General features: G+C 40.8%; 3 protein-coding genes across 5 annotated transcripts in view; 1 reads left to right on the forward strand and 2 right to left on the reverse strand.

The window, feature by feature from the left end:
• Nucleotides 1–266, reverse strand: part of CHEK2 (checkpoint kinase 2) — a 14,009-nt gene extending 13,743 nt beyond the window's left edge. The window contains exon 1 of the mRNA XM_027652436.1: nucleotides 165–266. The gene's annotated coding sequence lies outside the window, so the exon portion shown is untranslated. The remainder of the gene's footprint in view (nucleotides 1–164) is intronic.
• HSCB (HscB mitochondrial iron-sulfur cluster cochaperone) lies at nucleotides 7–3,626 on the forward strand. Its single transcript, XM_027652441.1, has 6 exons — nucleotides 7–116; nucleotides 183–279; nucleotides 668–757; nucleotides 1,236–1,380; nucleotides 2,247–2,294; nucleotides 3,469–3,626. Exons 1-6 carry the CDS (start codon nucleotides 109–111, stop codon nucleotides 3,558–3,560), a joined length of 480 nt encoding a protein of 159 aa, XP_027508242.1. The 5' UTR covers nucleotides 7–108; the 3' UTR covers nucleotides 3,561–3,626.
• A 543-nt stretch (nucleotides 3,627–4,169) lies between these two features.
• LOC113951446 (solute carrier family 2, facilitated glucose transporter member 11-like) lies at nucleotides 4,170–15,567 on the reverse strand. 3 transcript variants are annotated; one of them, XM_027652428.1, is made up of 13 exons: nucleotides 15,301–15,567; nucleotides 14,887–14,957; nucleotides 12,858–12,956; nucleotides 11,172–11,332; nucleotides 10,352–10,476; nucleotides 9,980–10,109; nucleotides 9,320–9,468; nucleotides 7,961–8,148; nucleotides 7,334–7,444; nucleotides 7,122–7,223; nucleotides 6,517–6,592; nucleotides 5,910–6,037; nucleotides 4,170–4,978 (listed from the first exon to the last, which is right to left on the reverse strand). In XM_027652428.1, the coding sequence occupies exons 1-13, from the start codon at nucleotides 15,548–15,550 to the stop codon at nucleotides 4,760–4,762; spliced, it is 1,809 nt and encodes a 602-aa protein (XP_027508229.1). In that variant the 5' UTR covers nucleotides 15,551–15,567; the 3' UTR covers nucleotides 4,170–4,759. The 3 variants fall into 3 exon arrangements, with proteins under 3 accessions (XP_027508229.1, XP_027508231.1, XP_027508230.1); XM_027652429.1 differs by having other exon boundaries at nucleotides 4,760–4,978; nucleotides 14,887–14,977; nucleotides 15,301–15,414; XM_027652430.1 differs by lacking the exon at nucleotides 14,887–14,957 and having other exon boundaries at nucleotides 15,301–15,426.
• Nucleotides 15,568–15,616: the final 49 nt, after the last annotated feature.

The following is a 15,616-nucleotide window of genomic DNA, read 5'->3' on the forward strand; positions in this document are numbered from 1 at the left end:
TGCTGGAGCTGCGGCGCCGCGCTCGCCGGCACCGATGGGCCGCCGCGCTTCTGCCCCGCCTGCCAGGCCCTGCAGCCGCCGGCGCCGCGGCCCGACCTCTTCCGCCTGATGGACTGGTGAGTGCGGGCGGGGCGGCCGCGGGCCCGGCCGGCCGCGGGGCTCACCCGCCTTGTGTCTCGCAGTGACCGCTCCTTCCGCATCGACGCGCGGCAGCTGCAGCGGCGGTTCCGGAGCCTGCAGCGCGCCGTCCACCCCGACCGCTTCGGCCAGAGGCCGCCGGTGAGCGCCGGGTCGGGCGGGGGTCCCGGGCGGGGGGGCCGGGCCGGGCGGGGCCCGCGGGGCTCGGTGATCACCGGGGGAACCCGCCCTTCGCCCTCCGTCCCAGCGCTGAGCCCCTGCCTCTCTCCCGCTCGGGGAGTGCGGGGACTCGCCTGTGTTTGTCTCCCGGCGCTTAGAAGAGACTCTCATGGATTTGCGGTGGAGGAGGATGATGAGGGGCCGCTGCGGCTCGTCAGGTCTTAGCTGAGTGCAGTGACGCTGTTCCCGGGTCCACAGAGCCCTCTCGGTGTCACACACGGACTGGTGTAGGGACGGTGGTTTTCCGCATGTAACAAGGTGTATTCTGCCACTTGTTATTAACTTCAAATTATTTGTCATCCACTTGCAGAAAGAGCAGTATTATTCTGAGCAACACTCTTCCCTGATCAACAAGGCCTACCAGACCCTGCTGAACCCTCTGAGCCGGGGCCTCTATCTAGTAAGGTCTCCATTAGGTGTTATCAGTGTCCCTGTCACTAACCAGAGGGGCTGGGGGTGCTGTGAGGGACCAGACCTTCCACTCCGTCCTTAACGTGCTGATTCACATTCCTCTGAAGCAAAGGGTGACCAGGGACTGAAGGGAGACCAAAAACAAGCTTGTCCAAAAATTAATCAGCTTATAATCACATTTGCTGCTCACATTACACAATTTTTTTTCCCACATCACATGTTGTGTTTGGCCACGGCTGCTCATATGGAATTTCACTCTGGCAGCCTTTGTTATATTTTTGGACTTGCTGATTTTTATGGTCAGCCTGTGTATGGAGTTAATTTTCAGACTGATTCTGTTTATGCACCTTTCATGTAATACACGTTTATCGGATACGAATCTGAGTGTGCCCCTCTAAAAAACTTAATAATTCCCATTGAATTAGATGTAATAGTGCTTATTTTCAAATTCCCATTTCCTCTGCCAGCTGGAGCTGAGTGGAGTGGAGCCAGCACAAGAGACAGACTGTGATGCAGACTCGGCGTTCCTCATGGAAATCATGGAAATTAATGAGAAATTAGCAGAGTCCAAAAACGAGGATATCATTGAAGAAATTGAAACTTTAATTAAAGGTAGGTTATTATTTGAGGGATTTGTACAGAACTAATTTATATCTTCTGTAACACAAGAGTCTTTTTGAAAGCTTCTGTCTGTTTTGATGTGTTTCTTGTACTGTCTTCAACTTGTGTAAGTCTGCAATTGATTCACTGTAGGTGCTTCTGCCCTGGTCCCCTTCCCCAATATTGTCTTTACCTATTTATGCACCTAAACATCACATCTGGCTTGAGAACATCTGTATAATAGAACCTATTCTGATGGCAAAATAAGTATATATAGACTATAAAAAGGAATTTACTCAACCTTTGGCAGATCAGGGCAAGTCAACTGTTCCAAAGAAAGAATCTCTCAAAATGAAGTTGAATAAAATGCTTGTCTGATGATATTAAATAATGTCATTTACACAGACATTGTATTTCTTTCACCTTCTTTAACTTACCAACCATTATATTAAGTGGTTATTGTCCTTACACAAGCAACTTTCTTTTTATGTTGTCAGTGATACCAGAATATTTGGTTTACTGATATATTTAATTCTTTACAATAACAAAGTGTAGTGTGCCAAAAGCAATTAGAATAATTAGAATAAAAACTGAGTAGAGCAGGAGAAAATTAACTGTAGCAGGGTAAACTGAGAGACCAAAAATAAGTTAGATTGCTGGGAAGTTAGTGACCATTGATGGGCATTGGGATTCCCGTCTGTAAACCTGTTTAATTTGAAATTATAATTAAAACATTGACAGCAGTATTATGAAAAACTCTCTTAGCTCCCAAAGACTGAGACTAGTAATGAAGTTTCCCACCACAGGCAGTTGGAATGCAGTGGTATAAAATATACTAAGTATGTAACAAAAAGTGAATTAAATAATTTGTTTTGCAGTTAAACAAGAAGAACTGACCAGAGAGCTGACTGCAGCTTTCGAAAGAGGTACCTGTTTTTATGAAGTATTTAGCTGCCATCAAATGCTTAAAACCCCACATTCTCTCACTGGCAAATATTTCCTGAACTATAGAACAGAAATACTACATCAACAAGGGTTCTTTGTGTGGTATTTAGAATAAGAACTTCTAAACTGATCTTTCTGCTGATTCAGGACCTCACATTAAAAACAAAATCCAGTACAAAAGTTCCATTTAATTAATTTTGCATCAAAATAATCACTTTAAGTGGGAATGCAGATGGTAAGAAATTGTGTCTTTCCCAGAATACTGTGAAGAACACACTCTTAATCAAACTTAGACCTGTTCTGAGATTTTACACTGGAATTTGGGAGATGTTGTCCTGCAGCCTTGGAGCTGCAGCAGAGCAGTGGGTGCTGTTCTGTGCAGACAAGACGGGAAGGATTCCATTACCATGGAAGCTGTGCAGCAGGGAAAGAAAGTCCTGATGCCTGTTCAGCCTAAGGTTTTGGGGGTTTCCTGTGCAAAAACCAACATAACTTTATTCCACAACCAATGAACTGTTCTGAATCTGGGAAGAAGAAACCTTTGTATTTCTTTGCCAGGTCTCAGAACGCTGCAGCTGTGAGGGGTGGGGTGTTATAACTGTAAACATCAAACACAAAGTGGTGCTGCCTGTGAGGAGTTACAGCCTGTTATAATCTGTTACTCTGTGCTATGAGAAGGACTGTGTTGCATCTGTCCTTGTCAGTAGGTAATAAACTATCTTTCCCCTCCAATTGTTTAATTGAGGAGAAATTGTTTCAATATCAGGTTTGGAATTGGCACTGTGCAGACTGAACCGCTGCTCTTTTGCATTTTTCAGTTACGTCAGTTGGTCTAAATTGCACACATTTAAAACAAAAATGTTTGTCTTGCCCAGTGGCTACATCAGTACTGCAGCCACTTTACAGAAGTCATTAAAGGGTATTCGTTCACATTTCTTTTCCAAATTTTACATTGTTACACGTGTTTTGGAACATCTGAGTTGTGCTCCCAAACCATCCCAGATTAAAATAATAGGCAATGTGGTTTTAATGGTGTCTGGGTCCTTGCAGCTCACAGCTCTTAGTAGAGAAACAGCTACTGTTATTGAAATCTTGAGAGTCATTTTGAAAATGCAAATCCAGCTCTCTCTCTGTAAAATGTTTATTTCATTTCAGATGATCTTCAAGAAGCTAAGAAGCTTCTAGGAAAAATGAAATATTTTGCAAACTTAGAGGATAAACTAAAGACCAAGAAGATCCCTTCCTGATGCTGCCTCCTTTGGGATTAATAGTTAATGTTATTTTCAATTAAACAGTTATCAAAATCAGACAAATGGTGTTTGTTTCCTGTGTTTCCATTAGAAGCTTTAATTCTGAGAGGAGGAAAATAAATGTAAAATGCAGAGCTTGCTGCAGCACTTCAGTAAGAGATGGCATTTGAAAATGCTTACAACCAGGAAAAGTTGTACTGGGTAAGGTGGGCCACTGTCCTGGCAGCTACAAGTATGGAAACAAGAGTCAGAAAGGCACAGAAACATCATATATAAGTGAGATTTTTTACTTACTGAAATATGGAGAATGTATTTTAAGTTGAGAAAGAGTCCTGGACAAAATGCTAGAGGTAAGCAGAAAGCTCATTCAGTATGTCCTGCAGGCTTTCTGTAGTCCCCTTGTGTGTGTTCTCTCACACCACCTTGAAAATTCTTATGAGGTAAAAAGTATTCAGTTCCTGTCATCTGTGCTTTCCACTATTGAATGCTTTTGGTATGTTCATCTCAGTCTGATGAGAACTGACCTTTAAAACTAGAAGAGGTTTTACCCTGTTGCATAGTTTAAAATGTTAAGATGCTAGGTTAGGGGAAAAAAAACAACCCAAATTCAAACCCCAAAAACTGTTTTATTAGGATACAAGTCTTTATTACAAATACCAGTAATTCAGAGAGGTGCTATACTGTTGTTGTACAGTTACAGTAGTAGGACTGGGTAAAGAAAGAGTGAAAAATGGCACCTAAATACCCCTATTTCTACATAAACTGGAATATTTCAAATACCAGTTTTCAGCAGGTCAGTTCTTGTTTGGGTTTTAACAAGAACTCAGTGTTTCACTCAGTGAAGCCTTTGGATGTGCCTGATGACCTGAACTGAAGATGGGGCTTTGAAATGCAAGAAGAGCCACTGAATTATCCACAGAAATCTGCCAGGGGTGTTCACTGAACATCCTCCCTGGCATTTCTGCATCCCTACAGCATCAGGTTACAGATAAATGTCAAATCTTCTATGGATAATATATAATATGTTGTTAATAGTATTTCAGCAATACATGTTTTAACAGCATTTCAGCAATATTAACTTGCCTTTAGTTACACTTCCCCTAAATACACGGGAGAATTTAATAAGGCATTTGATCATGTATTACACTCCTAATTTAGTTCATAATTCTCACTGAAGTTCTGTTACAGCCATAAAATTATGAAGGACTTTTTAAAAATTCATCTTGAAGTTGTGTTCTTTCATAAAGCTCTGTTTCCTTTTTTCTGGTATTTCTTCCAAAATTAAGCTTGTGAAATTCCTTTTTGATTTCCAGAAAAGATTTGTTTTTTGTCTCAGGAATTACAAGGAAGATGAAAGCAGCAACAAAGGAGCACTCCAGTAAGAACACCAGAAAACAATACTGCTTCAGTCCATTCTGAAAATGAATTGATTGCAACATATTTCAAGTGTAACAGCAGGTTTGAGAAACAAGCAGCTTTTTATTTCCATTCACACCTAACAGTGCTGCTCAGATATTTTTAATAAAGTCATGCAATCTATCCTTTACATGTAACTTTTTTAAATTTTATTTTTTTAGATAAAAGACTATCAAGTGCTGTGCAAGAGACTGGGTAGTCTTTTATTTGAAAAAAATAAACCATTTGAACACTAAACAATTCTAGGGAAAACTCAACATTTGCTTTTTAGCTGTCACATATTAAGATTATATGATTTACCTTTTTCTGGAATATTAACATTTTTCAGTGCTATACATTAAAAAAACCAACTGTCCTACTGAGAAACAGAGCTCAACCACAAAGAAAGAACAGGCAGATCCAAATACCCTGCTGGATGATGTTCCTGCAGGTTTCATTCTCAAGAGCAAGTGCTAAAACATACAAAGCTGGACATGAAACCCTGTGTTGCCTTTCCTAATAATCTGCTCACAAAACCCTCTGTCAGTTCAGTGAGCTCTCAGAGGTGGCCACCAGAGGTACTACCTTGATTTTACTCTGCCATAAAAGCACAAGGCACTGTTAAGAAATGTGTTATCTGAATCTCAATATCTGATTTTTTTTCTTTTTTTGATACCTTTTTCATTTTTTTTAATCTGAACATGAGAATTACCCTCATGCATTCCTTTTAATTTTCATTTATCATGTTTTATTGTTTCTGTGAAATCTAAAAAATATTTTAAGACTGAATGAATCTAGTCAAACTCATTTGAGGGGCAGTGTGCATCTTGTTCAAGTGTCACTGAATAATATATACAAGTGTATATAATACAATATAAGCAATGGAATGGAACCTGGGAGCAGGTGAAGTGGGTGGTGCAACCATCCAGAAATTGTGCTGTGCATACTTACCACTATAAAGGGAAAGAGCATTCCAATTGTGAAGAAACTAATCCAGCTAAGAGTCCCTCCAATCATGTAAGCAGCAGGACGTGAGGACTGTACAAATAACTCAGCTATCAGGGTGTTGGTTATGCCACCTGGGAATGGGTCAGAAAGAAAACAGAGTATTGTGCTAAATGTCCACCTTTGGTATGTCTAATGCCAGAAAAAGATGAGTTGCTTTTGAACATGCCACTAGCTGTTCTATTATGATTCCTAACAGTGCACTTCTGAGGCTACTGCCCTTGCAGGAAGGAGCCACTAAAACAGCTGCATTTCAGCAGCACTGCTCAGGGAGCAGGGCCCCATCTGAGGGGTCACAGCCTGCTTCTTGCTCTGTGAATAACTCCTGTGCTCTGAAGGCCAGAACTAAGCCCTCCCTCACACACAGCTGCCCCAGAAGGGTGCATGGCAAGCCTCAGTTTTGGGCTACAGGATGGGCTCACTTGGGTTCCTTGGGCAGAGCACCAGCAGCTGCACCGTGAAGACGTCCTGCCTGGTGAGCACAGCAGCACTGCCAACACCCCCTTTCCCTCCCAAACCTTCCACCACTTGGACACACATTCCTGTGCAGTACCTGGTCCCAGCCCAAAGCTCAGGATGAAGGCAAATATACACATCATGCTCACGTAAGGCACCCAGGAGTATAGGTCCTGGAACAGAAAAGAATGAGAAGGTTTAGTTCAGATTTTGATAAGCCAGTTTTAAAGTTCAGCTTAACAGTTACATTTCCTTTTGTATGTTACTGAAAGTAAGACAGCAGTCACTCATGACTGTTTACAGCTAATTAATTTAACAGTACTGCTTTGGAGAATTTAAATAGTGTTCATTCAATAATTTTTACTAAGTTGTATCACAGAATCACATAATCATAGTTATGGTTTGGGTTGGAAGGGACCTTAAAGATCATCTAGTTCCCACCCCCTGCCATGGGCAGGGACACCTCCCACTATCCCAGGTTGCTCCAAGCCCCGTCCAACCTGGCCTTGGACACTTCCAGGGATGGGGCAGCCACAGCTTCTCTGGGCAACCTGTGCCAGGGCCTCACCCCCCTCACAGGGCAGAATTTCTTCCTAATACCCAATCTAACCTCCTCTCTTACAGTTTAAACCCATTCCCCCTTATCCTGTCACTTTTCACTCACTACAATCACATCATGTAATAGGAATGAGTCCTTTGCACCTGGTAAGTCAGAGACAAGGTTAGAACAGTGCACCAGAGGGTCATGAGGAGATAACCCCCAATGATGAGGTATCTTCTTCCCACGTAGTCTATCAGTAAACCCTGTCGACAAGACATAATCTTCTGTTAATATACTGATCTCATTTCTACCAATGTTCTTCAAGAAGCATCATTACTCTTTGTGCTGGGAGGTAGAACAAATTGCTCCTTACACAGGAGAGGGCTGTGAGGCATTCACAAGCTCCAGTGCCGAGTGTCACATACGGGATTTTCTCAGCTGAGATCCCAGCTGCTTCAAAAATGTAAGTTGCATAGAAATAAATCTGCAACAGAAAAAAAAAAAAAAAAACAACAATGAGGCTTTCCTGGTAGTTAAAACATTGACTGGAAACAAAGTCTAGTTCATACTAAGCACACAGCTCAATGTATTTTATATTGTGAGTTACTAATCCCACATAAGCACCAAAAGGAATGTGTTAAATTCATGTCTATGTAAGTATATTGCTATCAGAGAAGCAAGTAAAATTATTCAACTTATAATGCTTCATATTCCTAAACCAGACACAAAGAGATAAGCTGATCCACATTTATTTGCTTTTTCAGAAGAATGTAAACACAACTATCAAGTCATTCTTTAAAGAAATTTGCATACCAGAAACACAGAAATGAGAAAAAAAAATTTTAAAAAAAGAGAAACACTGAAATAACGCACAGATATTCTTTCCCACTTATCCCATTTCTCTGAGCTTCTCTAAGCGGATCCTTTGTGTTAACAAATGGCTGAAAAGCAGATGGGAATTAAATCATTATTTAAGCTGTTCATTCATATGAAATCTTACAGCATTTATCCCGCTGAGCTGCTGGCCCATGGTCATCACAATCACGGTGATGAGCTGCCATCTCACACCACGATCAGTGAATAACTGCCAGGGCTTCTTGGGTTTCTCCCCATCTAAGGCAGAAGATTCCCGCTGGATGTCTTCCATCTCCCTTCGATACCCTGAAGAGCCATGAAATCGCTTCAAAGCTAAAAATAGAAAAAAATAATTTCCTTTATGTTTACCTATTAACCACAACTCCTGGGAAGTCATCTCTTCCCACAGTGACCAGGCTTTTGCTAGGATAGGAAAACTTTGGTTTGTGACTTGTTTTTTCCTTGCTGGTTTTTCAACATTTTTTGTTGTGGTGGATTTGGAGGATTCTGTGGCGTTCCTTTACTTTTTTTTAAGAGGAATATCTGACCTTGAAATATTCACCAAGCAAAATATTTTATATCTCATCCCCAGACCTCCAAACAGTCTTTCTATTAAAGGGCACTCTTACCAGTTTGAAGTGTTTTGCTTATATTCTAGGCAGAAATAAAATAAATCTCTTGTGATATTTAGTTTCTTCTTGCAGTATAAAGAAAATTGTGTAATTTCAGGATAAAAAAAATTACAACTAATCTGAATTTCTATCTTTCAAATTCTAGTAGTGTGTGGGCTTCATTTGCTCCTTTCTGCAGAACTCAAAGCTATGAAAGTACAGTTGTTTCTTGAGTAGGGTTTGAATAAAATGAGAGCAATCATAGATCTCTCAAAGGTAAAGGTAAAAGTTTAAGCTGTCATAGTTCTCCCACGTGGTATAAAAAGGGAAAATAAAGGTATTTAAGAGGTAACTGTTCAGAAAATGGAGAATTTAGGAGTTTTCTGCTCAAATAACCAATCAATCACCCTTTTTCAGTAAAAAGCTCTCCAATTTTTCAGCTACTTATGCCATCTCCTTTTTAGATTCTTTCCAACTATTTCTTACAGGAAAAGTACAACACTACCACTGAAGGGAAGAAAATATCTGATGTAATTAATACTTAATCTGTGACATGACCTGAGAAATGAGCAATCCAGTGAGAGGTTCAGTAATTCACAGATGTTACTTTGTCCAAGAGAAAAAGTATGAAACCTTTAGAAATTTCATTAAGGAGTAACAAAACATGAAGTTATATTTGAAACAGGATAACAAAGTTTTGCTCACAATCCATTACAGGCTCCAGAGTTCCATAATCCCTTTTTCCACATAAGCTCACTGGAGGAAAAACATGGGCCAAAAAGCACTAGGTGATATAACTGTGCTGTGTAGATGAAGATAAAAGGAGAATCTGGAACCCAATATACTCATTGCATCCTTCTGAAGACACAGAAAGTACAGATGCTCTATATTACCTTTGGCACAGCTCAGCTCATCACCTCTGTCAATTAGAAGGTATCTGGGACTTTCAGGAAACCACGGCAGGAATAGAAGTTGGGCAAATGCTGGCAAACAGCTGCTGGATAGCAACAGAGGCCAATACTTTTCTTCACCCAATAATTCCCTGTGTGAAAAAGAAGGTGTGGATAAAGAAGGTAAAGAAATATAATAATCAGCAACTGGTTACTATTAATGCAGCCTCTGCTCTTGGAACTTAAGATCCAGCTGGATGAAGGCCCAGCAACCTCCTCTGATTTCACCAAGGACAAAACCAGAGGTAGTGCTATGGCACAGAAATGATAAGTGCTTTGCTCCCAAGTCCTGCTTGTGAACATTCACTGTCTCCAGCAAGAAACTGGCAGAAAACATGAACTCAGCACAAGTGTACTTGTTTTATTGATGCTGTTCTGGCTGACTCATCTAAACTGAGACTACTTCCCTAAGGAGACAGTGTTGATGGCTGGCAGTTGTAGGAATAAGGTGACCAAAACAGGGGTTTCTACCTCCAGGGAGACCTTCTCTGTGAATTCTAATGCTACAATGGCACAAGGAATGTTCTGCAAGGAGCTGCAGGAAACTGGAATTCCTTACATGGGAGTAACACAAGACAGGGGGAAAAAAAAAGTATTTCTAACCTCAAACCAATTATTTGTCCTGTCAGAATCCCCCCAGTCAGAAAGATGGAAGTCCCCATGGCCAAGCCACCTCTTAGATGTTTTGGGGCAATCTCCCCAATATACAAAGGCTGCACACAGAACCCAATACCTGCAAGTAAATGGAAGAACATTTTTCTATCAATAGAAATTGCTTTGCAAAGAGTTCTAAACCAAAACATGAAGGAAATCAGACTTAGGTAATTTCCTATTAATTTATCTGCCTTCAGATTCCAAATTAGACTACAGAACATTTTTGTCATAAGCACATATCATAAAACCTAAAGAATCAGCAGTAACAATAATTTATCATTCACCATAGTTTATTGAGAGTAGGAATAGGGAATCATTCACCTGAATTTATGCCAATCAAAAACCTTCCAGCAATCAGTAACTCAAACAATCCTGTAGGATAACTGATCCCCATTAAAATGGAAGCTAGTATTGCTATAATATTATTCATCAAAAGAGCTCCTTTCCTAAAGAGGAGGAAAAAACAAAAAACAACAAGAATGAAACAAACAAAAAACACACCACCACAACCAAACCATTTGAAACAAACAAACAAAAACAAAACAATAATAAAAAAAATAAAATTAAAAAAAAAAAACACAACCTAAAAAAATCAACCAGACATTAAGGAAATCTGCAAAAATATGTTTCTTACAAAGTTTTCCTTTCTGGTAATATGGAAAAAAATGGGCTTTATACTGAAGAAACGTGCTAATTCCTGGAAACCCAAACATCTGATAAAATGCTTGTGTCTAAACATAATAATAATAATGCATAAATATGACAGAATGCCTGACAAGATAGGAGCAGGGTTTGTTCATTTACACACATGAAGTACAACAGATGAGGCAGCGTGTCCTTACTGGCACAAAGGCTGCAAATGGGGGGGCACACCCATGTTTGCAAACATGTTCTCCTACTCAGATTTCAGTAAATGTTATGGGAAGACTAAACTGGAAGGTTATATAATTCAGGCCTCATCCTTTAAAGTCACATTGGAATAAACTGTAAAACTCTGCTAGAAAACTGTTTTGAAGCGAAAAACATGTATAGGTCCTCAAGGTACTCTTTTCTCCCACTCTTTTTCCGTTTATTTTCTTTCTCTTCCAGTAAGAAGGTAGGAAAAGCAAACGTGCTGCTACATTCCTGCTGCTGCACTGACCTGCCCAGGCGAATGGCCATGCTGCCTCCCATCAGGGCTCCACACAGGCCTCCAAGGGAAAAGATAGAAGCAATGACAGACCACAGAAAAGTCAGCAAATCTGGATTTAGTTCCTTGTGATAACGACTAGTCCAGGTTTCGTTTAAGAACTTGTGTATATGCTGCAGTAGAAAAGAACGATGAATGTGTAGCATTATGTGCAGCCCTACAGCACAGCACTACAAATAACTTGCACCCCAATCCTGAAAACCAATTCTGGGAGCTAACAAAAGATATCATCTTATTTGCATTATACTAAAAACATCAATGTCTAGCAGAGTCTTCCTTGACTGCAACACTGTTTCCTACTCCTCACACACATCAAAGGCTGCTGAGCAGCTCTGCTTTGTGCCCTGGCTCAGGCAGGCTGTGCTGCACCACAGGAGAAACACCACCCTGCACGAGGGAGGGGACGGTGGATGATTGTTCCTACTCATTTTAGGAACATCTCAGAGCACAGAGGCCTTACAACCTAAAATATTGTACAGTCAGGAGACTCATTCTGACACTTGATCTAAATCTTCCTGCCTTTGTGTAATCCAACAAGTCATAATAAAATCCCTTTTGCAACTCTAATAATACTCCACTTTTCTTAAGAGTATTCATGTGTCAGAACTTTTAAACTGTTATTCTAAATGCTTGGTCTCCCAAAATCTGTGTTTAGAAACTCCTGAACTGACATGTATCTGTAATAAGAGACTCCTGTTCTTTGCCAGCAAACGAAGACTTTAAAGAAGGACAAAGTTCTGGACTGTCCCTCTGTTTTCAGCATATTACATGTTCTTTCACAAACAGCTTCTTTTAAGCTTTGTGAAAAGCATACAGTGTTATAGCAAATTCAGTCTTCACAGTTTCACAAGCAAATCAGTCAGCTGATGGTAGAAAATTATATCCATTGCTTTCACAAGACCATTTGCTCAGATCCTCTTGAGTCATCCACAAAATAGGCAAAGTCCTTGAGGCCCTGGCAAAGAATCACAAGTAACAAGTAATACCTACAAGTTACAGATGCAACTTTTTGACTCCCTAAGAAGATCTTTTTCAGTAAGCTGCCTTACCATGGACAAGTATCCTTTTTCCCTACTATCCAGTGACAGGAGGTGTGGGAATGGTTCCAAGCTGTGTCAGGGGAGGCTTAAACTTGATATTAGGAGGAACAGTGGTGACATCCCACAGAAACACTGGAACAGTCTTCCTAGAGAAGTGCTCAATGCCCCAAGAGCATTTGGACAATACCCTTAGGAACACACTTTAACTTTTGGTCAGCTCTGAAGTGGTCAGGCAGCTGGACTAGGTTGTCATTGAAACTTTCAACTGAAAATGTTCTGTTCTATTCTATTCTTAATGTTCTGGGCTATTTTAGTCAAAGGTGTAACTGAAAAAGATATTTATTCAGATAATCCTTCTAAAACATACTTAGCAGAGGTATTTATGTGGCCTATTTGGCACCTTATATTTGACACAGAATACCTCTGATGGGGTGTACTCACAGAGAAATTCACATGAAACCCTTTGAGAAATCAACAAGTGTCCCTCACATGAGAGGAAGCCTGTGTTGGTTCCCACTGCGATGGCAGCAGAAGCACATTTGGCCTCTTGGCTGAGTTAGAGAGGAAACAGCCCTGTGAACAAGAGATGAGCTTTTACCTGTGTGGGTGCATTGATAATGGAGACATTATACCCATACTGAAAGGTCCCTCCAATTCCAACAGCACAAACAGCCAGGAACAATGTCCAGCTGGGGAGCTAGAGAACAAAAGAAAGTGTAATGGGTATGAAAAGAGAGAGGTTCTTGAACACACACACGCATGTAATATCTAGGAGAAAATCATGGTGAAATACATCATGTTTTTACTTTGGAACAGGGAAAATATTTGTTTAGAAAACTGCATGAACCCCCAAATACCTGCAGCAGGAGAAGCATTTCACACTGACTTCAGCCTTGATCATTAACAGCCTTTAGAGTTGCCACAATCACAAGCCTCCAGATTAAATGTAGGCAACATAACCACTGCAGGTTTTATTGGGAACTGAGGAAATGCTTTTTGCATGAGCCACACATCTCATGGTGTCTGTTTTTAATGAAAGAATGCAAGGACTGTTTATGTTTGGTGTTAGAGGCACAATGATTCAGTATAAGAATTAACCAAATCTCCATTTCTTTGACACACGTTTCGACCAAGATGTGAGAAATAACAATATTTTATTTCCCACTGCAAGTCCCTAAAATGATTACTCAATGTCTGCAAATTGGCAGTTGCTAAGCCTTAGTATCTTAAACTACAACATACTGTTCACTGATAATAGTATTCAATCTGAAGTATATTGGCATGTATTTTTTAATTTTTCAATAATGATTACCTAGTTATATTCCTAAATCAGTTTTTATAAATTAAAATTAATAGTCACAGATTCATCAGTTTTAAGGTAAATACAAATTACTGTTATGATGCATTTAAATCTCAAAACTCTAATTGGTCATAAAACATTATAACATTATACTTTGGATGAGGCCTCTGGGTCAGAGATCTCCAGAGGTTTGTACAGCGTTTGGTTATCTCATGTGGTGCTTTCTGACTCTACTTTTTACTGAATATGATCATACTAAAAATAACATCCAGTTCGAATGTCTAGCAACCCTTTCATTTAAAATTAGGTCCTAATTTCATCTCATAGTATCTTATTGTCTAACTTCAGCTGGACACGACGACCTCTCCTATACTAAAGGCACTTCAGTGATCAAATTTCCCCTTCCTTCATTTTTATAAATTTGAACTCCCTGAATTTCTCATTGTAAGGTATGTAGACTAATTCTTCATCATCATTCTCATTCTTGGTCCAGTTCCCAGAAATGCTGAGTTATTCCAGATACTATAGTGTATTCTGAAAGAGCTGTGTCTTTCCTAAAGATAATTCACCAAAACTTCCTTGCTTCAGGACTAAAACTCAGAAGTTGAAATTGATCTTAATAAAGTAAAATCCAATTAACATTTCCTTACAGTTTCCGAGAGTAAAAAGTGTTTCTCGAAATTACAATGAATCAAGAGTAATAAATAAGGGCTGCAGTGAGTATGGTAGAAAAAATAAAACTAGAGGAGGTAAATACTGGCACTGCATGCTCAGACCTTTCCATTAACCAAGTACTGTAAACGTATTTTGTGTGTCTCATGGGTACAACCTGGAATCTAGAAAAGACAGAAAATAAAAAAACAACCCAAAATCATTAATATACATCACATAAGTTTTGTTATGACAGATATTTTGTTCTTCCTGCCCAAAATCAGTCAGCTCATTACACTGACATGTTGTCTCACATTGGAGTTTGAGCCCTGATTTCTTGGAGAGAGCACAGACAACAGCCTCATCTGTTCTGTAAGCTACTGAACTCCTGACAGTTCATAGGAACTTTCACCTCATCTCAGAAACACAACACAAACAAAATTCAATTTACATTCAATGTAAAACACAAGAATCAGAAAACATGCTTTTATAGCTTCCGTTGTATAACACAGCTGGGTGTCCAAGGAAAGCACAGAACTTTATCAGCCTAATCCCTAATGCTTTTATATTTAAAAGCTAACATGAAACATCAACGCATTTCACATTTGTGCATCACTGCTAAAACTACAGACTCCCTGCAGGATCCACATTCTGAGGCCAGGACAGTTCTGCTTACCTTGCTGGGCGAGCTAGACCCTCTGAGCAGCGGCTGGTGCTCCATTCTGAGCATGGGCTGAATTGGATTTCCTTTGCAAAATTTAGTAAGACTACATTACAGGAATAAAAGGTGCCAGAGAAATTAGGTTACTATTATATTAGGACATAGCTGGGTTTTGTTGGTTGGTTTGTTTGGGGGTTTTTTGGATTTTTTTTGTTTGGTTTGTTATTATTTTTCTTTTGTTGTATAGTTTTGGGGAGGTTTTTTTGCTGTCGGGACACTCCTCGACGGTTCAGAACTTTTCTGTGACAGAAACGTCCAACTTTGCTAAAGCCTCACAGCAGCCAGGGAGAGCTTTCCCACCTCTAACACAGCTGCACTCCGCGCAGAACCCGCAGCCTCCCGCCACCAGAGACAAGAACGATCGGTTACCGTGTGCCTCGGGGCCATTCTTCGCTCTCGCCGCCTCCCCGCCAGCGCCTGAGCTCCTCAGCTGACCAGGATTTGGCTGCGGGGCCGCGCCCGCCCCGCCGCGGGGATTAGGCCGGACCGCGGACAAGAGCGGGGCTGTCTCGGAGCTCCCCGGGGAGGGTCCCGTCCCCATCGTCGTGGCGGGGGACCCACGGCCCCCACAGTCGCGACAAGGCCCCCACGGCCACAGCGGGGACCCCACGGTCCGCATGGCCACGGCCGGGACTGCGCCCCCCGGACTGCAGCTCCCACAGCGCCCGCAGCCTCCGCAGCGCCC

This window comes from Corapipo altera, unplaced genomic scaffold (assembly GCF_003945725.1).
Source record: "Corapipo altera isolate COAL_440 unplaced genomic scaffold, ASM394572v1 67, whole genome shotgun sequence".
In the NCBI taxonomy this organism is placed as follows: Eukaryota; Metazoa; Chordata; class Aves; order Passeriformes; family Pipridae; genus Corapipo; species Corapipo altera.

Bases quoted from the DNA above. Each gene is read 5' to 3' on its own strand.
- HSCB (XM_027652441.1), top strand. The intron at 758-1,235 runs GTAAGGTCTCCA...TTCCTCTGCCAG, and splicing joins TGAGCCGGGGCCTCTATCTA to CTGGAGCTGAGTGGAGTGGA. The intron at 2,295-3,468 runs GTACCTGTTTTT...ATTTCATTTCAG, and splicing joins GACTGCAGCTTTCGAAAGAG to ATGATCTTCAAGAAGCTAAG.
- LOC113951446 (XM_027652428.1), bottom strand. From the start codon at position 15,550: ATGCGGACCGTGGGGTCCCCGCTGTGGCCGTGGGGGCCTTGTCGCGAC. The intron at 8,149-9,319 runs GTAATATAGAGC...TTCTATTTTTAG, and splicing joins TGAGCTGAGCTGTGCCAAAG to CTTTGAAGCGATTTCATGGC. The intron at 6,593-7,121 runs GTGCAAAGGACT...TTTCTGTTCCAG, and splicing joins CCTTGTCTCTGACTTACCAG to GACCTATACTCCTGGGTGCC.